Source organism: Emys orbicularis, chromosome 8, assembly GCF_028017835.1.
Source record: "Emys orbicularis isolate rEmyOrb1 chromosome 8, rEmyOrb1.hap1, whole genome shotgun sequence".
Classification (NCBI taxonomy): Eukaryota; Metazoa; Chordata; order Testudines; family Emydidae; genus Emys; species Emys orbicularis.
The window spans coordinates 55071093-55094628 of NC_088690.1; the positions used below are offsets into that span (position 1 = coordinate 55071093).

The window sequence follows — 23536 nt, forward strand, 5'->3', positions numbered from 1 at the left end:
CTCCTGTTCCCCCCTCGCAACAGCTTTTACAATACAACCACGTATTGTTGTTACAAATATCTGCAACACATCAAAAATTTAAAATTTAGGGGCAGCATAAAAACAATTTAATATTAGACTAACAAGGATTGCTATATTACTTAAAATGTTAATTTTCCTGTTTCATTCAATTAAATTGAAAAATTGAGGTGTTTTTTTTTTATCTTGCTCTGCTACAGAAGTTCCAGTCTGCTGCATTAGAGTGCTGCACAAGCCCAGGGGACTTGCTACAGATTTGAGGTCCAATTTGTTTCACAGTACACAGAGAATTTTTATATCTATGGCACTTACCTTGTAATGAGAACTGGATAGGCAAACCCTTGTGCCCATATAGACTTCAGTGAGTCTTCACACAAATGCTGGAGTTTGCCAACAGAGTTCTTGCACGATGAAAGCCTGAGTATGGATCACATTTCTGTATTATGCACATTTAGGGTTTGATTATTTTTTATTGAAGTTAAGAGGATCAAAAACCAGGCCTTTATTCTATTGCATGCAGCCAACCTTAAAATTATGCACTTGTCTTTCTCCTCAGGTATAATGGGATTACAGTGGGCAAAGCACCTTGGAAATTCTGTGAAGGTTACGATTAATGATTTCAATGAAAATTCCGTGACAATGATTCAGGAAAACTGCCATTTAAACAAGATGAAGGTGATGATGAACCCTAAGGAAGAGGATGACTGTGATGAAACTATGGAAGAAGGAGAGGAAAATGTAGGCATTATTGATGTGACAAAAATGGATGCCAATGTCATAATGCACTTGAGATCCTTCGATTTTATGTAAGTGAAGAGTGTTTGCTACTAAAAGTTTGTCTTTACTCGGTGCTTTGATCTTGACTGTAATTTAATTTTTTCCCCAGTGATTATTTAGAGAAGTCTGAATGGACGAGACAACGAACAGTGGCTGGTTATTTGCTTATTAAAAGTTTAATTGTGTAGCATCTGAAGTACTATGTAAATAGAGACTTAATTTTAAATCTTTTAAAAAATAATCACTGGGAAAACATTTAAGCCCTTCTTGCATCCAATGTGGAAAATAAGCACCTGGGTAATGTGTGTTGGGTGCTGTGGTCAGGCCTGGTGGTTGGAGCCAGGGTTGAGAAGAAGTACCAAGGTCGAAGCCAGCCATAGAGTCAGGACCAGGACAGTGCTGAAATCGGGGTCCAGGGACAGGCTGTGGGTCAGAACTGATGTCAGAGTCTATAGAAAAGCCAAATCAGGATCATAGTTGGAGTCTGGATGCAGGCCAAAGGTTGAAGCTGGGTTGGAGTCAGTCCGGAGGCAAGGGCAGGGCTGGAGCAGGGTCAGAGTAAGGCATGGGCAACGCTGAAGTGGGCTGGAACAAGGCTGGGGCAGGAACAGGAACCGGATCAAGGGCAGGCTGGAAGCCTAATGACACTAACACTGCAAGCCAGCAGGAGGATTCCTGGTTAAGTAGTGCTGTTGTACAGACTAACTTGCTACTGGGGGTCATCTGGGGGTGCCTGGGGGTCATCTGACCCAGGCTCTGCCCAGGAATAGGCTGCTGCAGTATGCGTTAGTGCTGAGGCTCTGCTTATGGGCTGAATCCCTGCAATTGAGTTGCTGCAGCATGCCTGAATGATGAGCAGGGATCCTAGTTTTCCATGATAAAAAAACCCCAAAATTCTCCAATAAAAACCCATAAAAATCAAGTGTTTTTCCCATGATTATAATGAAATGCTGAACTTTAGTTTCCTTAATCACAATAGGGATCCCAGCCACCCGGGGCTGACAACCCAAGCCCCTCCACCCAGGGCTCTGGCTGTGAGCCCCGGTTCGGTTAATATGAAGAGCTGGATAATGGAGGCTCAGATAACATATACAGTAGAACCCTGTTTTTCATTTTTTTACAAAATGTAAAAACTAAAGACTGTAAAAGTCTGGATTTTTCCATGGCAAAGGGATCTCTAGGATCCGTGGTGATGAGTTACTGCAGGCTCTGTTGGACAGGGAAGTCACGGCAGCTGAGTGAGCGGTTCTGGTTTGGCTGCAAGTTTGCCTCACAATGTGTATGAACATTTTAGGCCAAACTTGTGGACTTTTGGTATAACTTTGTCTATTTGGGGGGAAATGAAATACAAGAATATTTTTTCTATAATTTTAGCCCATTTGAAATTCGTATCTGTGCATGTAGTTTTTAATAAGGCCGCATGTTTATGGATCACTTATTGTAATCCATTCTTAAATAGCATGGCGGATCTAATTAGAATCTAAGGCCAAAATATTCAAATTTTAGTGCCCAAATGCAGGCACTAAATCCATATGTAGACATCAAATTAAATGGTCTGATTCTTAGAGTTGTTGAGCATCCGCAAACCAATTGAATTCAGTGGGAGTTGAAGTTTATTTGTATATTTTGAAAGGCATGGGAGAATAAACACCGGTATCTTGGCCAGCATTCTTCTTAGTTCAATTATCCAGCATGCTAGGATGGAAGAGAAATTGTGCTGTATGTGTGATGACTATTGCATTACTGAACATGTACTGCCTGCCCCCTCTAACTTGTTGCTTTGTAAATTATTTGGGCATGTTGGAGGTATGGAAGGTGTGTTGTAAAATCAAATTCTATTTTTATTTTACTTCAGATGTTATGGATGAGGATTTTTTTAAACAGTTTTTTTCTCAGATAGCTTAAAAGCTAAGTAGTTATGTACCAGAGATGCTTCTCAGTGTATTTTTTGTTTTTAGACACCTGGACCCATTTGGAACAGCTGTGAACTACCTGGATTCTGCATTCAGAAATGTAAGAAATCTTGGAATAGTATCAGTGACATCCACAGACATCAGTTCTCTGTACGCAAAAGCTCAGCATGTGGCCCAGCGCCACTACAGCTGTAACGTTGTCAGGACGGAGTACTACAAGGAACTGGCAGCTAGAATAGTAGTTGCTGCTGTGGCAAGGTACTATTACAACACATGAATCATGGTTAGCTCTTAAGCTCTGGTAGAAGAGGACTGCTAATGCACGCTTTTGGTGATTGCTAAAGCAAGTTGTATGTCTTTGCTTTTCAGAATTCCTTAAGCTCTGCAAATTAGGCATTGAAATATCAATTTTGTACTTGATTTCAAGTTCACTACTCTAGAACAATTTAAGTATTTTAAACTGAAGTGACTGGCAAGATGGCAAATGGGTATGGAGTGTATTATTAATCTTCAGAAAGAAAAGGTAATATAATGCAAACTTGAATATCTGAAGATTTTAAGTTCCTTTTTCATTTGGTGGTGATTTAATGCTGCCTAAGCCTTTATAAATACTTCAGAAGCTATTAAAGCAATTAATTATCCGTGGGAAAGAGCATTAAATTAGATTTGCTTTAAAAGGAAATCAACTCATTAGTGTCAACTTTCACAGTATATTTCATAACAAGCAAACAAATATTCATCCCAAAATCGACCCCCTATCCTCAAGTGTTTACAAACAATAAACACAGTGTGGCTAAATTTTTCGCAGGTTAAATATTATGGTTAAGGAAAAAAATGATCCGGTGCTGTAAATCTATTACTTACAAGTAAATCTACTTATAAAGCAAATATGATATGGTGCTTGCCCTGCAAACCCTGTTAACGATATTAGTCCTTTCTCATACAAATATTCCCAGTGACTTCATAAGTGTACTCAGAAGTGAAAGTTGGGGGTTTGGACACTAAATCAAGACATACAAACCCAGATCAAGATAATGGAACAATAGTTCAGGGAAGAGTGAGTGGGAGATAAGGTGTGAAAGATCTTCAGACTCTGTAAACGAATCCACTCACTGCTAGATGCCCCCTTGTGGCCAGGAGTAGCATGCCAGCACGATCCAGAACTGTGGTGGTTTCTCTATCAGAAACTTGGCCCTCTTGCTGGGTCATCATCTTAAGTCCATCCTTTCTCGGGTCACAGTCATCCAAACTAAGAGTCCCCAAAATATTTTTGACACAAACAAAAATCCTTCCCCCTCTGTAGAGTTCTTCCTCACCCTGTTTTCAACACAGCCTGTAGCCCCTTTGCTGGCTCAATAACCATTGTGGAAGGCATTATATGCCCCTTTCCTTGGGGCCAGTAGGGGACTCAGTCCCATCCTCTACTCTGGGTTCCTGTCCAGGGGTCCTATACTAAACAGATAGGTCTGCTCCCTGACCTGAGCTGCCGTTTTCCACGGGCCACTTCCTACATAATCTCTTAAGTTCTCCTTTGGGTATGTCCATTTTGTCCCTGCTTAAGCAGGGTCTTTCCCAGGCCTCTCTACAGGGAGAGCTTTTCCAGACTGTTTCCTTTTTGGTCTGGGTCTCTCCCAGGCCTTCATGCCTGTAAAACTTTTCCTTACTGCCTGAGCTTTCTGCCTGGTTCTTTCTCCAGCCCTTTCCCCAGCTGGGCTTTATCATCACTTAAGCCTCATTCCCCTCAAGTGGGACTCATTCGGTAATCAGACTGGTTTAGCCCCATGCTCTCCAGCCCACAGAGCAAGCTATCCTATTACAGACTCCATAGTCAAATATATTAAATTGGACTTGTTTAGATTGTCTTGTCCAGCTCCTTGCCCATGCTAGCTTATTCCCTATAGCATATTCTCCAGTGCTATATCTCATTTAACTTTTAAATGATTCTAGCACGAAGGGTTTCATCTGTCCATGTAAAACCACACCGCAGGCTGAGATCTCATATAAATAACTTTTCCAGAGTGTCAAGCTAAATTTTCCTTGCTAATTTTCACTTTGCTTCTAATTACACCCCTCCAAAGTACCCTAAAGGATTCCTCTTTTCTTGGTAGTTCAGATATTAGTAGCTAGTGATTTATCGCCCCTTAGTCTTCATTTAACTTAGATCTACTTATTTACTTTCTATAATCTTTCCTTTGAAGTCTATCCCTCCAAGTCTTCTCAACACCTAGGAACCCAAGTCGTGGACCAGCACCCTATTGTGCTAGGTACTATACAAACACAGAACAAAAAAGATGACCCCTGCCCTTCAGAGCCCATAGTCTAAGTGGAGGCTGTTTGTAGACAGTGTAGGATTTTTCCAAACAATGGATGATCGTAAATATATATATTGCACAAGGTGGAACGTCTGGGAAAGTTAGTCTTTGTTGAATTCCTATGGTAATATGTTATCTTTTTGCTTTTGTAGAGCTGCAGCTCGATGTAACAAAGGCATTGAAGTTTTGCTTGCAGTAGCTCTAGAACACTTTGTCCTAGTAGTGGTGAGAGTTTTGAGGGGACCATCTCCTGCAGATGATTCAGTCAAGAAAATTCGGTATCTTATCCACTGCCAGTGGTGTGAGGAGAGGATTTTTCAGGAGGGTAATATGGTAGAAGGTAAATGGATTTTCCTTGGGTTTCTTTTAAAGGTATAATCCATGCATGTTTATTGTTTGTACCTATGTTAGGCGCGTGGTAAGTTCCAACATGTAAAAATACTTGCTTTCACTGGAAATATTTCATATATCGAATTGTGATAATGATCGTGCACATAAAGGAGAGGGATTTCCATTATAATCCTCTAGTTTAAAAGGGGTTCTTTGAGTAATTGTTATATGGATCCCACTGTAGGTGTGTGTGCACAAGCTTGGAATCTTTTGACCAGCAGTATCCATTGGGGCTACCCATGGCACCCTACATGCCCTCACACCACACCACCAGGGGCTTGTCATGCCTGCTCTGAACCCTCACACCAGTCTTTTTCAGGTCAGTCAGTGACTACTTCTGCTGCCCAAGGTAGGAAGAAGCAAAGATCTTCAGACACTGCTCACCACCAATCGTAATTTCCTGTACTGGCCAAGAAGAGATCTAAGAGCCACTCTTCTGACTTGTCCAAGCCAACTGCAGCAAAACCCAACTGGCACTGGGAGTCTTCATATGCTACCAGAGTCAGAAGATGCGAGGCAAAAGACACCAGTCAGTTTTCAGCAACCAATGCCTCAAAATCAGCTCTGATGTCATTGGTACTAACAGATTTGGAATCTTCAGTACCATGCTGTAGCAGAAAACCTCAGTCTCTTGAAGCATTTTTTTTGGTACCAGTATGGTCAACACCATCTTCATCAGTATAGAGGTCCTCGACTCTGGCTGCTGACCTGGTGATGACCCCAGAACCAAAGCATCCACTTCTGGATATTTCTCTGTTACCTACAGTATCTATGTCTGTCTAGGTATCGGGACCCAGAGTACCAGTTATGACTATATTGCTTCATCTGTCTTCCTCAACACCAATCTCGGTCTCAGAGTTATTGCCGGATCTTCACAACCAGTGTTAACTTCTCAGAGATCTGCACCTCCCTTAGAGAAGTATTACTTGTTGGCATAATCATCATCATCATCTTGGGGGCATAGAAGCCCTTCTCCTAGGTTCTTTTTTCCTTCTCCAAGATGTGTTCCTGAGAGGGACATTGGGAGAAGTTCTTGTAATCACCCAATACATGCTTCTGAAGACCATAAGCTTCTTGGATTCTATCTCTGTTGCATCATATGCCTTTTCCTTATAGAATGCAATCCTGGCCATCCTGGCTCACCTGTAACCCTCAAAACCCATTTTCTTTTCCTTATGTGAGATCCAGATGTAAGAACAAGTTGGCTTCTTTTGGAGAACCTTCTCAGGTGGTATACCTGCCACAGCAGGGTCGTCTTCACAAATTGAGCCAGGACCCACAGAGCGATAATGCATATCTCCTGGAAGGGTATGAGGATGCATTTTTTCCATGTGTATTTCATCTTCACCAGATGAAACAGTTACACCATCAGCATCTTCCACTATTGATGACTTCAAGGACTTGCAGGAACTTCTTAAAAGAGTGGCTAGTACTTTGGAGATTCCATTGGAAGTAGTCCAGGAACATCCCTGTTATTCAATATTCTTCATCTGTTCCCTCAGGGCCATTTAGCAATGCCCATTAATAAGGGTATTCTTGCACTGATCAAGGACGTCTGGTAGACCCCAGCCTCCATTTCAGCCACGTCTAGGAAGTCATTTTCCCCCTAAGGGGTTCAAGTAATTTTTCCATCCACCCTGCCCTGGGATCATTGGTAGTGGCAGTGGCTCATGAAAAATCTAAACAGCATCTTACTGTGAAATCCACCCCTGGTATAAGGAATCAAAACTCTCTTTCGGGAGAAAAATATACTCAGCTAGCCTACAGTTCTGTATAGTCAGTTACCAGGCTCTGTTGGCAGACTATGATACAGTGGGATACAATCTTTCAGTTTGTCAAGAAGCTACCACTGGACTCCAGAGATGAGTTCAGGGCTATGATTACAGTAGGTCAACCTAAGAGGGCCATGATGTTTTAAACTGAACAATGAACAAGAAATTACCCTTTCTGAATGATTTCAGAGCTTTATACCCCAGCTCTGAGCAAGAAGTAAGGAGCCAGAGACCTTCCTTGTCTTACTCATACCACCAGATGGCTCCAGACTCTTCCAAGAGACTGTGTTTCCAGAAGCAGAGATGCCCTCCATCTATTGAAAGTGCACATTCTTCTTCTGGTTAAGGAGGGAAGGATTGATGCTGCTGTCAAGAGTCTTGGACTGATTTTCAAGGATCTGTACCTGTTCTCCCCTCCTTTGGCAATGGCCTACCCCATCCCTCCTCATGATAATCTGCTGTTTTTTTGCTCTTCGGGAAGATGCATTGCTGATCAGAAAGGGATCCTTTCACCCCTATCCTGTTATTTCCCAGAGTCCTCAGGAAGATGACAAAGGTCAAGGTCCAGTTGATAATGGCCCGGGCATATCAGTTCTGGTACTCCAACTTCTGATGCACTTATCCCTCCATACCCTTCTACCACTTCCAAGCCATCTTGATGTCATTTCACAGAACCGGGGGCTTGTGTTACATCTGGAGCCAGTGTCTCTGCCTCTGACAGCATGGAGAGTAGCTGACTAAACTGGGGAAAGGAGCAAAGCAGTACAAGACATTCTAATCCAGAACAGAAAGATTTCCACAGGACTGACTTACAGAGCCTAAGTGAAAGCATTTTTCATTATGGTCCATTCAGAGATACTTTGAACCCTTGGAGTTTTCTATTCCTACTATCTGCTGTCTTTTGAAACAATTGGGTCTATCCATCAGAGTAGGTTTAGCAGTTGACTTTGTATATCATCCACCTATTCAAAGCCATTTGTTTTTTAACCACCCTACTGTGTCAAAGTATCTAAAACGACTACTAATTCATATGTTCCCTCTAGTCAAGCAGCCTTTTTCTACGTGGGACCTGAATATGGTACTTTGGTCATTTAGACTTGTCATGATTTAGACAAAAATCGAAATGTGCATTTGTCTTAAAACTTTCTGGAAAATTACGCTGTTGGAATTTCTCATACTACTTCTCTACCCTACTGGTGATGGTTGGTAGTTTTGTTGGAGATGTAAGGTTATGAAAAAAGGGTGTTAACAAAAAATCTGCCATATTTTTGACATGTAAAAAAAAAATGCGCTGAGTATTTTTCCAAAGATCTTTACTACTCAAACTTCAGATAAATCAAATATTTAGTTCTTAATGAAGACAAGTGCCTTTAGCATATCTGAAATATTTTTAAGAACAGTTTGGTGTACACAGATAGTGCATCCTAGATTATTCTGCAATTTGAGAATGTATTGAGTTGTGAAGCTCCAGAGTACATCCAGTTGTTTATCTGTATCTTATTTGAATGTCTACAATGAGAAATAAGATAGGATTAACTAAAGGGCCCGATGCCTTGGGCTGTTAAGGTATTAACACTTCTCCTTAAGACAATGATGCATTTCTTGGCTATACGAGCATTAGACTGCAATAAGTATAACATTTTCTTTTCATTCTTAAGAACAGAAATAAAATTGTCACCTGTATAGGTACAGTGTTATGGCTGAAATTTTAAATGCACAAATTAACAGCATTCAGAGTCCTTCAACCTACTACGTATGTGCAAGGGAGCTGAGCTATGGCCGTCATGAAAATCCTGCGATTCAACTGAATTTTGTGCACATATGCAACCATAATTTTTAACAATTTTTTGCATAATACAATTTTCCTTGAAAAGTTTTTTTAGTTTAAACTTGTTTTTGCAGAGGAAAGTTTTAACGCACTAGCTAGAAGTAGTTATTTAAAACACATACCAAGTAATATGGAGCTCTGGTTTTGTTTTGTTTTAATTTAAAAATAACTAAAAAGTTACAATGCCCCTCATTAGATTCCAGCAGACACCAGAGGTAGTAACTTGTGACAACATTAATAAAAGTTGGAGTCTCAGGCGTTTTTACAGTTGTTTATTTTCGGTTCTGATGTTGCTTGTCCTATTAAATGCCTCTACTTAGGCAGAATTACTTCTTGTCGGGTGCAATATTTCTAGTATCTAAAACATCTCTTTCATTTTGTTTGTTAAAGTGAATTCTATAGATTGTATTTTGAAATCACTTAATTCTGTTTTCTGTTACAGAAAACCCTTACCGGCAACTACCTTGTGACTGCCATGGCAGTATGCCTGGGAAGACAGCAGTAGAGCTTGGTCCTCTGTGGTATGTACAGCACACAGCGTAACAAAAGTGAAAGCTTGTTTGTTCGTACAGCAGTAAATTTATATCTAGCAACTGAGATGGATTTGGCATCTGGTTATTTAATTGGAGAGCTGAGTAATAAGAAAATGAGTTTTCCTAGTCATAGTGGTAGACAGCAAGCAGTGAGTTTACTAAATAAACAATAGTGAACTAGTTTTCAATTTCACATCCTGGAGATATTAAAACAATTACACTGCACAGGAGAATCTGGCTGAGTAGCTCGATGTTTTGGGACCAGAGAACTAGTATACATTGAACTGTAATTGATAACTAACTTACATAATATCTTAATACCTATGCACTTCCAGTATTATTAAATAACTTGAACTGTTTGATGGTAATCAGCAGTGGTGTTTATCCTTGGGCTTTGGATTGAAATAATAGTTAAATTTAAATGTGAGCATTTCAGAACTAGATTATAGAAACAGAACTAATCCTTAGCACTAGCCCTGCTTTTACTGTTTCCAAATACTAGTAGTACACCACCCTAATTTTGGCAGTGCATCCCTGTGATACGGGTATCATTCCCATTTTACACATGGGGAAATGAGATGAAGTGACTTTGCCCAAGTTGACACAGTAAGTCAATGGCAGAACTGGGATTAACACTCATGAGCTCTTGGCTTTCAACACATGACCCTGACCGGCCACTACCTAAAACAAAAATAATTTTAATTGTATCACAAACTATGTACCCCGTTAATATAAGTATAGTTCAGCAGCTACTCAGTTTCTGGAAACCACTTCTAAAGGAGCAAAGGCCTTTTGCTGTAAATCAAAATCCTTTGTCATACGCCAGTCTCCTTATTTTCACTGGCGTTCTATTGCACTGTCCAGGTCAGGGTCCCTCTTTAACACTGGATTCCTCAGAAGAATGCTGTTTGAAGCTGTTCAGCACGGCTTGGATGAGATTCAGCCACTTGTAAAGACATTAATCTGTGAAGCAGAGTGTACAACTCTAAAACAGTTTTCAATCCATGGTCCTGCCAGCCAGAACAAACAAGGTGAGATAAAATGGCAAATTGTTTACAAAAAACTCATGGGATTTTTAAATGTCTAAAACCAACTGAAAATTTCTTGAGCAAAAGTAACTTTAGTGGTGCATGTTAAAAAGATCAGGAACATGTTTCCTCTCACAAAGCATGGGACAATAGTTTTGCCATATTATGGGGCTTTTGTCATACTCTTTAAACCTCTGCTGTTAAGGGCTGCTCAAGACAGGGTGCTAGACTTAAACCAGTATGGAAAAATCCTACGTTAAGTAAACTAGTGCTGACACAAGGTGCCATGCTGACAGTCCTGCAGTCCAATTTATTCACAAAACAGGCAGCAGTAGCAGAAGCTTCCCATATACTAGCCTTCATACTGCAGCCCTGAGGGGGAAGTTCCTCCCCTCTTAGTGAGATGGGACTCTGCCCTTCATGCTCAGTCAATCCTGGGCTTCTCTACAGAGACTGCCAATTGGGGGGGTGATTGAGATGGCTGTCTATAGTGGGATTCTATTCTAATATGAACAGTCTAGAGGCTACCACCTCACTTCAGATAAATCACCATATAGTAATTTTACTTGAATATTGTCCTATGCCAGATTCAAACTGATAAGTGTTTAGTGAAAGTTTCCATAACCCATTACCTATCCTTTTGCCTCTCGTTTTTACGCCTTTTACTTTGTCTAGAAAGTTTGGGGTTTTCCCCTTTCAAATTTTTGTGGATCCCTTTATAAGGCAGCAAAATAAGATCTATTTACAACGTTGTTTTGTCACACTTCAGATTTAATTTGGACTTTTGTATTCTAGAAGAATGTGGTGTCTTTATTAAAACACCAGATACTGCTGCTGACTACTATGTAGTACAAGGTATGTAGTTCATCCATCACACCTACATGCACACCCCTTGTGGTTTGTGCTAGCAGATAACCACAGTCAATGAAGGAGGGGTGGGGTGTTAAAGTTGGGGACAGAATGGTTTATGTAACCTTGGCTTGTGATTGCCCCAACTTTTAATGCTTTTTTTTAAAAAAAAAAAAGAATGTGCTCAGTGATTTACCTCGAGTGAAGATTAATGAAACTTTAAAAATATTTTATCTTTACCCAAAATAGTATTTGCTGGGAAAGACAAAGAGCCATTATTACATGAAGTGCACTATGTACCTTTGCAAGTCTAGTTTATCTGTGCAGCCCTTGACTCCTATGGAAGTGAGTTATAGAAAACTTTAAAATTATCTGTTAAACTAGACTAGATTTCAGGTACCTTCAGCTTTTAAGGAATGAGGGGTTTTTCTCCCCAGAAGTGGTGTATTTGTAGCTTTAGTTCAATCAGTCTAGGCCTGGTCTACACTATGAGTTTAGGTCGAATTTAGCAGCATTAAATCGAATTAAGCCTGGACACGTCCACACGACGAAGCCCTTTTTTTCGACTTAAAGGGCCCTTTAAACCGGGTTCTTTACTCCACCTCCGACGAGGGAATTAGCGCTAAAATCGGCCTTTGCGGGTCGGATTTGGGGTAGTGTGGACGGAATTCGACGTTATTGGCCTCCGGGAGCTATCCCACAGTGCTTCATTGTGACCGCTCTGGACAGCACTCTCAACTCAGATGCACTGACCAGGTAGACAGGAAAAGCCCCGCGAACTTTTGAATTTCATTTCCTGTTTGCCCAGCGTGGAGAGCACAGGTGACCACACAGAGCTCATCAGCACAGGTAACCATGATGGAGTCCTAGGATCGCAAAAGAGCTCCAGCATGGACAGAACGGGAGGTACGGGATCTGCTCGCCATATGGGGAAACAAATCAGTGCTAGCTGAACTCCGTAGCAGTAAACGAAATGGCAAAATATTAGAAAAAGTCTCAAAGGCCATGAAGGACAGAGGCCATAACAGGGACGCACAGCAGTGCTGCGTGAAAATTAAGGAGCTAAGGCAAGCCTACCACAAAGCCAGAGAGGCAAACGGAAGGTCCGGGGCAAAGCCGCAAACATGCCGCTTCTACACGGAGCTGCATGCCATGCTAGGGGGTGCAGCCACCACTACACCAACCGTGTGCTTTGACTCCATCAATGGAGAATCACGCAACAGGGAAGCGGGTTCGGGGTACGAGGAAGATGATGATGAAGACAATGAAGATAGCTCACAGCAAGGAAGCGGAGAAACCGGTTTCCTCAACAGCCAGGATATGTTTATCACCCTGGACCTGGAACCAGTAACCCCCGAACTCACCCAAGGCGTGCTCCCAGACCCTGAGGGCACACAAGGGACCTCTGGTGAGTGTACCTTTGTAAATATTACACATGGTTTAAAAGCAGGCGTGATTAATTTGCCCTGGCAATCGCGGCCAGTACAGCTACTGGAAAAATCTGTTAACGTGTATGGGGATGGAGCGGAAATCCTCCAGGGACATCTCCAGAAAGCTCTCCTTCATGTACTCCTAAAGCCTTTGCAAAAGGTTTCTGGGGAGGGCTGCCTTATCCCGTCCGCCATGGTAGGACACTTTACCACGCCAGGCCAGTAGCACGTAGTCTGGAATCATTGCATAACAAAGCATGGCAGCGTATGGTCCCAGTGTTTGCTGGCATGCAGACAACATCCATCCTTATCTCTCTTTGTTATCCTCAGGAGAGTGATATCATTCACGGTCACCTGGTTGAAATGGGGTGATTTTATTAAGGGGACATTCAGAGGTGCCCGTTCCTGCTCGGCTGAACAGAAATGTTCCCCGCTGTTAGCCACGCGGTGGGGGGGAGGGGTGAAGTGATCATCCCAGAGAATTGGGTGGGTGGGTGGGGGGTAGTTGGGTTTGTGCTGCATGTTAACCCGGAAACCGCAGCCCCTCCTTTTACATTGCAAACCCATTTTAAATGGCCAGCCCAACGGGTGCTTGGTATGGGAAATGAGGGCGCTACTGTTTGAAACCATTCCCACATGTTAAGAAGGTTGAAAAAGCCAAAAGACTGTGTCTTACCATGGCTGCCTGCAAGCCGAAATCTGTTGCCTGGCACTGCGTGAGTGATCTCTCACACCAAACCGGCAGGCCCTCAATATAAGAGGAAAAATGCGACCTTGTAACGAAAGCACATGTGCTGTGTAATGTGAACAGCAAAATTTAACGTGAAAGAGTGTACCCATTGTTCTCTAAAATGTGTCTTTTTTAACCACCTCTCCCTTCTCCTCCACCAGCTGCAAATGTTTCTCCTTCACAGAGGCTAGTGAAGATTAGAAGGAGAAAACGGCGGACGCGGGATGATATGTTCTCGGAGCTCCAGATGTCCTCCCATGCTGACAGAGCACAGCAGAATGCGTGGAGGCAGTCAATGTCAGAGTGCAAAAAAGCACAATATGAACGAGAGGAGAGGTGGCGGGATGAATCGCGGGCTGAAGAGAGCAAGTGGCGGGCTGAAGAGGATAGGTGGCGTCAGCTTGCTGACAGAAGGCAAGAGTGGATGCTCCGGCGTATGGTTGAGCTGCAGGAAAGGCAGCAGGAGCAGAGACCGCCGCTACAGCCCCTGTGTAACCAACAGCCCTCTTCCCCAGGTTTCATAGCCTCCTCACCCAGATGCCCAAGAACGTGGTGGGGGGGCCTCCGGCCACCCAGTCACTCCACCCCAGATGATTGCCCAAGCATCAGAAGGCTGGCCTTCAATAAGAGTTAAAGTTTTAAACTGCAGTGTGTCCTTTTCCTTCCCTCCTCCCCCACCCCTCCCGGGCTACCTTGGCAGTTATCCCCCTAGTTGTGTGATGAATTAATAAAGAATGCATGAATGTGAAGTAACAATGACTTTATTGCCTCTGCAAGCGGTGCTCGAAGGGGGGAGGGGAGGGTGGTTAGTTTACAGGGAAGTAGAGTGAACCGGGGGTAGGGGGTGGCGGAGGGTTCATCAAGGAGAAACAAACAGAAGTTTCACACCATAGCCTGGCCAGTCACAAAACTGGTTTTCAAAGCTTCTCTGATGCGCACCGCGCCCTGCTGTACTCTTCTAACCGCCCTGGTGTCTGGCTGCGCATAATCAGTGGCCAGGCAATTTGCCTCAACCTCCCACCCCGCCATAAATGTCTCCCCCTTACTCTCACAGATATTGTGGAGCGCACAGCAAGCAGCAATAACAGTTGGAATATTGGCTTCGCTGAGGTCTATCCGAGTCAGTAAACTGCACCAGCGTGCTTTTAAACGTCCAAATGCACATTCCACCACCATTCGGCACTTGCTCAGCCTATAGTTGAACAGGTCCTGACTCCTGTCCAGGCTGCCTGTGTACGGCTTCATGAGCCATGGCATTAAGGGGTAGGCTGGGTCCCCAAGGATAACGATAGGCATTTCAACATCCCCAACGGTTATTTTCTGATCCGGGAAGAAAGTCCCTTCCTCCAGCTTTTGAAACAGACCAGAGTTCCTGAAGACGCGAGCATCATGTACCTTTCCCGGCCATCCCACGTTGATGTTAGTGAAACGTCCCTTGTGATCCACCAGGGCTTGCAGCAGCATTGAAAAGTACCCCTTGCGGTTTATGTACTCGGTGGCTTGGTACTCCGGTGACAAGATAGACGGAACCCATATCCCTATCGCCCCACCACAGTTTGGGAATCCCATTGCAGCAAAGCCATCCCCTATGACATGCACGTTTCCCAGAGTCACTACCCTTGATATCAGCAGGTCTTTGATTGCGTTGGCTACTTGGATCACAGCAGGCCCCACAGTAGAATTGCCCACTCCAAATTGATTCCCGACTGACCGGTAGCTGTCTGGCGTTGCAAGCTTCCACAGGGCTATCGCCACTCGCTTCTCAACTGTGAGGGCTGCTCTCATCCTGGTATTCTGGCGCTTCAGGGCAGGGGAAAGCAAGTCACAAAGTTCCATGAAAGTGCCCTTACGCATGCGAAAGTTTCGCAGCCACTGGGAATTGTCCCACACCTGCAACACGATGCGGTCCCACCAGTCTGTGCTTGTTTCCCGGGCCCAGAATCGGCGTTCCACGCCATGAACCTGCCCCAGTAACACCATGATTTGCACATTGCTGGGGCCTGTACTTTGTGAGAGGTCTATGTCCATGTCAATTTCCTCATCACTCTCGTCGCCGCGCTGCAATCGCTGCAATCGCCTCCTCGCCTGGTTTTGCTTCGGCATGTTCTGGCTCTGCGTATACTCCAGGACAATGCGCGTGGTGTTCATAGTGCTCATAATTGCCGCGGTGATCTGAGCGGGCTCTATGATCCCAGTGCTATGGCGTCTGGGCTGAAAAAAGGCGCGAAACTATTGTCTGATGGAGGGAGGGAGGGGTGAGTGATGACATGGCTTACAGGGAATTAAAATCAACAAAGGTGGCTGTGCATCAGGGAGAAACACAAACAACTGTCACACAGAATGGCCCCCCCAAAGATTGAACTCAAAACCCTGGGTTTAGCAGGCCGTTGATGTCACGGAGGGAGAGGGAAGCAAATGAATACAGAACAAATCTGGTCCATCTATTTTTTACATCTTAAGCTGGCAGCAGACGGTGCAGCATGACTGATAGCCATCGGCATCTTCTGGGTGCTTGGCAGAAGATGCTGTACTTTGACTGCTAGCCATCATCGTCAAGACGGTTCAATAGGACTGCCGGCAGGACTGAGTCTCCAGGAGACAAAACATGTCTGCCCAGGTGCCTCTGACCGAACTCACTGAGGAATACAACGACGATGGATACCAGTCGTAATACACCATCTACTGCCAAAAGGCAAGGAGCTGCTGCTGTGTAGCAATGCAGCTCCACGTCTGCCAGCACCCAGATAGCCGATGATGGGTACCAGTCATACTGCACCGTCTACTGCCAAAAGGCAATTAGCTGCTGCTGTGTAGCAATGCAGTACCACGTCTGCCGGCACCCAGATGACATATGGTGACGGTGAGTGAGCTGAGCTGAGCGGGCTCCATGCTTGCCGTGGTATGTTGTCTGCACAGGTAACCCAGGTAAAAAGGCGCGAATCGATTGTCTGCCGTTGCTCTGACGGAGGGGGAGGGGCCTGACGACATGTACCCAGAACCCCCCACAACACTGTTTTTGCATCATCAGGCATTGGGATCTCAACCCAGAATTCCAATGGGCGGCGGAGACTGCGGGAACTGTGGGATAGCTATCCACAGTGCAACGCTCCGGAAGTCGACGCTAGCCTCGGTACTGTGGACGCGGTCCGCCGACTTAATGCACTTAGAGCATTTTATGTGGGGGGACACACAATCGACTGTATAAAACCAATTTCTATAAAACCGGCTTCTATAAATTCGACCTAATTTCGTAGTGTAGACATACCCTAAGCCAGGAATGCTACCTACAGAAAAGCAATAGAGGCCTAAGGTAAGTTTCCCACAGGGGACTGAAACGTTAAGCATTGCAACGCTTATCATTTAGGTACTCTACTGCTTAGTGAAATCCACAGCTCTGAGCTGGGCTCCAGTGCTCCGTATACAATGCGGGGGAGAGTTAGGGATCCACAAAATCCAGCTCACTGAGTTGCCACTACAAAATGCCAAGAAGAAGGGCGAGTCCTGAGCCCTGCTCCTCAGAGAGACTTATGTGCCTAACTCGGGGCTGGAGGGTGCATCCCTCCACTCAGGATTCAAAGCCATGAACCCGCTCCTGAAGATTGCGAGAAAGGGCTTATGCACCTTTCTCGCACACAGACTGGGTGCTGGGTGGCATCATCACTAAGTGCTACAATAGTGCTGGTCAAATGTATATAATTTAGCCCAGTGCTAAGAGCACTCACCTACCATATTGGAGACCTAGTTTGATTGTCCCCTCTCACTGATATCAAGAAGAGACTTCAGCTCTCGTCTCCCCCTCTAAGGATAGTACCCTAACCACTCGGGTTTCTATTTCTCTTGTTGAAGCTGTTCCACTATATATAAATAAATATGTACTGGAGCTGGAGGACTCTGTAACATGGGTCTCCCATGTACCTAGTGGGTTACTCTGGCCCAATACATATTAATTATATACAGTGGAACCGTTTCAACAGAAGAGAGATCTGCCTCAAAATACCCCCTAGCACAGTGGTTATGGCACTCTCCTGGGTGGAGACAGACCAGAGTTCAAATCTCTTCTTCATACCAGGGGGGCGGAGGGGAATTAAACCCAGGTCTCCCACATCCCAGGTGAGGGCTCCAGCCATTGGGTTAAAGCAGTGGTTCTAAGTTGGCACCACCATCTTCGGTGGTTTTTGTGGGGCCTGATACAGTGGGTGGCTTCTGAGAGCACTTGCCAGCTAAGCAGGGGAATACTTAGTTTGAGGATCCCACTGGACTTAAGACACCCAGCTGCCTGGACTGAAGCAACTGTGTGCACACTCAGTAATTGATTTTTTAGGTGGCTACAGAGTTAGGCAGAGGTTGAGGACCTACATTTTGGATCTTACCCCTAATGAGCATTTCTGTGTTTCAGGTAAAAGGAAAAGTAATGAAATGAGTAGAAACATAGCAAAAAGACAGAAGGCCGAAAGCAATGCTGAGCACCCTGCATTTTACTATAATATCCATAGACATAGTATCAAAGGAATGAACATGCCAAAGTAAGGATCAAGTTCCAGTTTCTGATTTCCAACAAAATCAGTGTGTAATCTGTGTTGAAACCAACTAATCAGTAATAACTTTCTCTATATTTTTTTCAGGTTAAACAAGTTCTTACAGTATCTGTCCCAAGCTGGGTATAGAGTAAGCCGAACCCATTTTGATCCCATGGGAGTTCGCACAAATGCACCCTTGGCACAGTTTAAATCTATCCTTGTGAAGTACAGCACTCCCACGTACATTGGGGGGCAGGCAGAAGGCCCTGTCCAGTCCACTGAAGATGCCCAGGCAGGAGACAATGTCCAAACTGCTGTAGCTGACAAGTCAGGAGCCATGGAGTTCACAGAAGATAATAAATCAAGAGACATTCTCACGTTCACAAAAGACAGCTATAACGATAACTTTACTGCTGCTGAATGCAAATAATGTGTTAATTTGAGATTTGCAACTAAGCCCTACTCATGTAAACCAATCTACAGAACTGGTTTTGAAAGCTTGGGTTGCCAGTTATTTTAATGCTTGGGTGACATTTTAGAATTACACAGAAGAACTTGTAATTGATCACAATACATATGGTCAAGTTACAATTAGAGTGGAGAAAAACTATAGAGGGTATTGACTTTTATGCTCTTGTCTTTCTTTTAATCAATGGCATTTTGTGACTACCCCCAGCTCTTCGAAAAGCCTTATTCAAGCTCCTAGTGCAATTTCCAGTACAGTGGATAAGTGATGGGGCCAAAAGTCTTAAACATTTCTGTAAGTGTTGCTAGAGCATAACCTAAGTATGAAATGGGCCATCATGCCTGCAGCTTGATTGGTTAGAGTTTAGCAATAGGTCAGACACCAAAAATGTTGCACTATAAAATGTGGTATTAAATTTAAGCAAGCCAGAACATTTTAAATAGGTACAATTATATCCTTAGGTAGCAAACTTAACTTTTACCTAAAAGCAAAGACCTAAATGCAAGTGGATCAGGAATGAAATTAAACTTTTTGCTATTTGAATTTTTATCTTTAGCTCTACATAGCTATATATTTGAAGTGAATTAGCTACTTTGTACAAAATAACAATTACCTACTGGTAATAAAGGAGAAATCTGGTAAGCTATTGGGGAGAGAGGACTGAGTGGCAAAGAGTTAATTCACCAGGATTTAACTCATCCAGCGTTTAAATTGTCACTGGTACTATTTGATGATTAAGTCAATACATCTGAACTCTAGTCAGTTAGCTGGCAGTTATCTAATTTAACCTGCTTGTGAGATTCCTTTTACGAGTCAATGATTAAATTTTTACATAAACAGGTTATTTTCACTATTTGAACCATCTCTCGTGGTACAGGTTGAAAAAACACATTTAATAAATAGTCATTCCTTTTAAAAAATGTGTGTGTATGTGTATATATATATTTTTTATGGCTGAAGTAATACCATATATATATATGGTATTACTTCAGCCATAAAATCATATGGTTCATTTTAGTGTAGCTTTTTCCAACTGTTAGAATGAAGAATTTGGTCCAAAACTTCTGTCGTTCGCTAGTTCTGATCTAGGAACAACTGTCTTATACTGCTTTTAAAACAGGATCTTCCATACAGCACAGGTAATAATTTTAGATTCACGCTTAGTCTACAAAGTTTTGGCGGCATAACTATGTATCGGGTAGGAGATTGAGGGGGAAAAAAATCATACCCCCTAAAAACCAACGTAAGTGTGCCAAAAGAAACTCCCCCCATGTAGATATAAGTATGCAGCCAGAAGAGTGTTTCTGGTGGCTTAGCTAATGTCATTTCACTGGTGGCTTAGCTGTACCAGCAGAACTCCTCCTGTCATATCAGTTTATGCTACATCTCCCTACTATGGGGTTCTGCCAGCATAGCTATGCCAGCAAAGCATATGTAGTATAGACACGCCTTCAGATACAGGTTTTCACAGCCGCTACGGCCCCAGTCCTGTCAGAGAACCACTCTATCACTTCCTTCTCAGCCATTCTATGCCACTCAATTCTACAAGATAGGGTATTTGATACATAGCACTTTCAGGCTCTGCCAAGCTGTAAGACTCTAGTCATGTAGCTCTTTGACTTATAGAAGAAAAATCTTCTTTCAGAAATCCACAAAATAAACACTAGTAGTGTGAGGTTTGGCATAAAGTACATGAACTAGTCTAATAGGACTGGGAACACAGAGGGAAAGAATCATGCATGACTTACTGGTGCTGGAGAAAAAGCAATTTCAGTGTAGGCACCAGAGAAATCTTCCACATAGTACCCACTTACTTCATGCTAAAGTTCACACAAAAACATCACAATAAAAAGAAAATTCCATGAAAATTGACACGGGGTCTGTACAGCAGATGTAGAACCTGGAATTACTTAGCTCAATTTTTTTTAAGTTGACAAGGTTTCAAATTGAGTGTCCTTTTAACTAAATACTGGTCTTATTGAAGCGTTCAGACCTCATTCTTGTTTTTAATCTCTATTGCTGTGGAAGAGTCTCACACCAACAGAGCAACTTGATGATACAGTGAAACTGACAAACCAGGAAGTTGTCAAATGCAAAGCAAACAAACTGGCAAAATACAAAAAGTTTCTAATGTTTCAGTTAAAGAAATCCAACACTGAATTGAAACGAATGTCAACTTTAAAATCACATTTCTGCCTGAAAAACTAACTGCAGAGATTAGGAGAACAGTTTGTGTATACCTCTATCTTAACACTCAATATCCAAATCTTGTTGCTGAGGCAAATCTGGCATGTAGTCAACTAGCTCCTTAATGCATAATCTTTAGTTTAACTTGCCGTCATAGTTCAGCAAGTCTCAGAAGTACAAATTAGCTTTCAGTTGAATGTATTCATGGAAAAGTAATACAGCAAAACACAAAATGTCCAATAAGTTCTTAAAGTGTATTGGGGCAACTTTTTGTTTAAGAAGGTGGAGTAAGTTACCGGGGCTAGCCATTTTCGACTTGATTCTGACTAACAGGGAGGAATTGGTTGCAAATCTGAAGATCGAAGGCAATGGGTGAATGTGATCACAAAATGATAGATTTCATGTTTCTAAGGAAAAGAATGAGTGAGAACAGCAGAATATGGGCAATGAACTTCAAAAAAAAGCATACTTTGACAATATTTCTCTGTTAGTTTGGAACTCTTCCAAATTCAGAGAACTGGTACGTAAGAAAATTTAAGGGAAAAGAGAGTTTGAGAAAGCTGGCAGTTTCTCACAGATACAAGATTAAAGGCACAACAGCAAATTATCCTCATACTATAGGAAAAATAGTAAGAAGCCAATATGGCTCCATCAGAATCAGAAAATCAAAAAGGAATCCTGCAAAAAGTGGAAACATGAATACAAAATGAATACAAAAGACCAGTACAAGCATGTAGGACAACATCAGAAAGGCTAAGGCACAAAATGAGTTACACCTAGCAAAAGAAATAAAAGGCAATAAAAAGAGGTTCTATAAATACATGAGGAGCAAGAAAAAGACTAAGGAAAGTGTGGGTCCCCTACTTAAGGATGGAAAACTAATAACTGACAGCATCAAGAAGGCTGAGGTGTTTAAATGTACATTTTGCTCCAGTCTTTACTAAAAAGGTAATTTGTGATCCAATACTTAACACAATATTAACACGGGGGAAGAAACCCAAGCCAAACTAGAGAAAGAACAGGTTAAAGAATAAGGTCATGTCTACACTAGTGAGCTTAGAAGCACAGCTGTACCACTCTTACAGTGGCACAGCTGAGCAACACCTATGAGCAACATAAATGTTGCTGACATAAGCAATAGTGTAGACTTGGCCTAAGTTAAAATGTATTCAAGTTGGTAGGATCTGATGAAATTCACACTAGAGTACTTGAAGTAGCTGAAGCAATCACAGAACCATTAGCAATTATCTTTGAAAACTTATGGAGGATATGTGAGGTCCAAGAGGACTAGAGAAGGAGAAACATAGTACCTTTCTTTAAAAAGGAGAACAAAGAGAACGTGGGAAACCATAGACCAGTCAATCTAATGGTGATACCTGGAACAAATTATTAATCAATTTGTAAGCGCCTAGAAAATAATAGGGTTATAAATATATGCCAATATTGGATTTGTCAAGAACAAATCATGCAAAACTAATTTCCTTCTTTGATAGGGTTACTGATCTAATTGATGGGGGAAAACCTGTAGACAGGATATCTTGATTTTAGTAAGGCTTTTGACACAGTCCCACATGACATTCTCTTAAGCAAACTAGAGAAATGTTGGCTAAATGAAATTACTATAAGGTGGGTTGTAGCGTGGAGGTGCGGCCTCCTGCCCTGTCAGAAGGGGAAAGACCCGAGAGCGCCCCCCTGGTGGGCAGAACCAGGCCACCTGCGGCCACCCCGCCAGAAGCAGAGGGGCAGGACAGGAAGCTGGACTATAAGAAGCCAGCCTCCAAGCTCAGGGGGAAAGCTGCCAGAGGTGCAGGACGTCTCTTCCTTACTGCCGGGGCCCAGAGCTGAAGGAGACAACTGCCTGACCAGAGGAGTTACTTGAATTACTGGAGCCCAGCAACGCCGACGAACTGCTGGGGCTGCCATTGGCTGTTTATCCCAGAGAGACCGAGGACGACCCCAGAAACCAGGTGCCCCAAACTGGGGAGGGTAGGAAGGAACCCAGGGACACCACATAGGTTCAGCTGTGGAATTATTGTGAACTGGCCAGCATCTTGCGGGTGGATCCCCACTGACCTAGTGGCGAACTACCCCTCCACTAATAAGGCCCTGGGCTGGGACACAGTGAAGTGGGAGGGCCTGCATCCCCCTACCCCGGGCACCCCACCTATGGAGGATGGCCATCTCCCCACTAAGAGGCCAGGAGGCCTGAACTGGTTTGGCACCTGCCGAAGCTATGGCGCCAGGCGCATTTGCTGTCACTCCCAGTTGAGAGCTAATTCCCCACCCTGAACTGCTGGGCTGTATTGCACGGACTCAGTCTGAGCTATAAACTGTGAATTGCCCTGATTGAGGGACTGGGGCGGAGAGACTAATTAAGGCCTGGGCTGATTGTCGGCCAGGCCTGCTAACTGCTTGCTGCCCTGGTTGAGGGGTGCTGCTTGGATTAATCACTAGGTGGACTCACTAGCTGGGAGCTGCACCTGCTTGAGAAACAGCAAGGCAGCGTGGCCTCCCGCCCTGTCAGAAGGGGAGAGACACGTGCCCCTCTTTACATGGGTGCACAACTAGTTGAAAGATCGTACTCAAAGAGTAGTTATCAGTAGTTTGCTGTCATACCGGGGAGGACATAAATAATGGGGTCCCAAAGGGTCTGCCCTGAGTCTGCTTATAGAATCTGCAGATGACACCAAGCTGCAAGGGGTTGCTAGCATTTTGGAGGGCAGGATTAGAATTCAAAATAACCTTGTTAAATTGGAGAATTGGTCTGAAATCAAGATGAAATTCAA

General features: G+C 43.3%; 1 protein-coding gene across 1 annotated transcript in view; it reads left to right on the top strand.

The window, feature by feature from the left end:
• The window catches only part of TRMT1L (tRNA methyltransferase 1 like), a 35631-nt gene extending 17104 nt beyond the window's left edge, over positions 1 to 18527 (top strand). Inside the window, exons 6-13 of the mRNA XM_065409764.1 lie at positions 575 to 824; positions 2754 to 2966; positions 5173 to 5360; positions 9453 to 9531; positions 10408 to 10574; positions 11367 to 11426; positions 17977 to 18103; positions 18203 to 18527. Coding sequence (XP_065265836.1) covers positions 575 to 824; positions 2754 to 2966; positions 5173 to 5360; positions 9453 to 9531; positions 10408 to 10574; positions 11367 to 11426; positions 17977 to 18103; positions 18203 to 18527 — 1409 coding nt within the window. The remainder of the gene's footprint in view (positions 1 to 574; positions 825 to 2753; positions 2967 to 5172; positions 5361 to 9452; positions 9532 to 10407; positions 10575 to 11366; positions 11427 to 17976; positions 18104 to 18202) is intronic.
• Positions 18528 to 23536: the final 5009 nt, after the last annotated feature.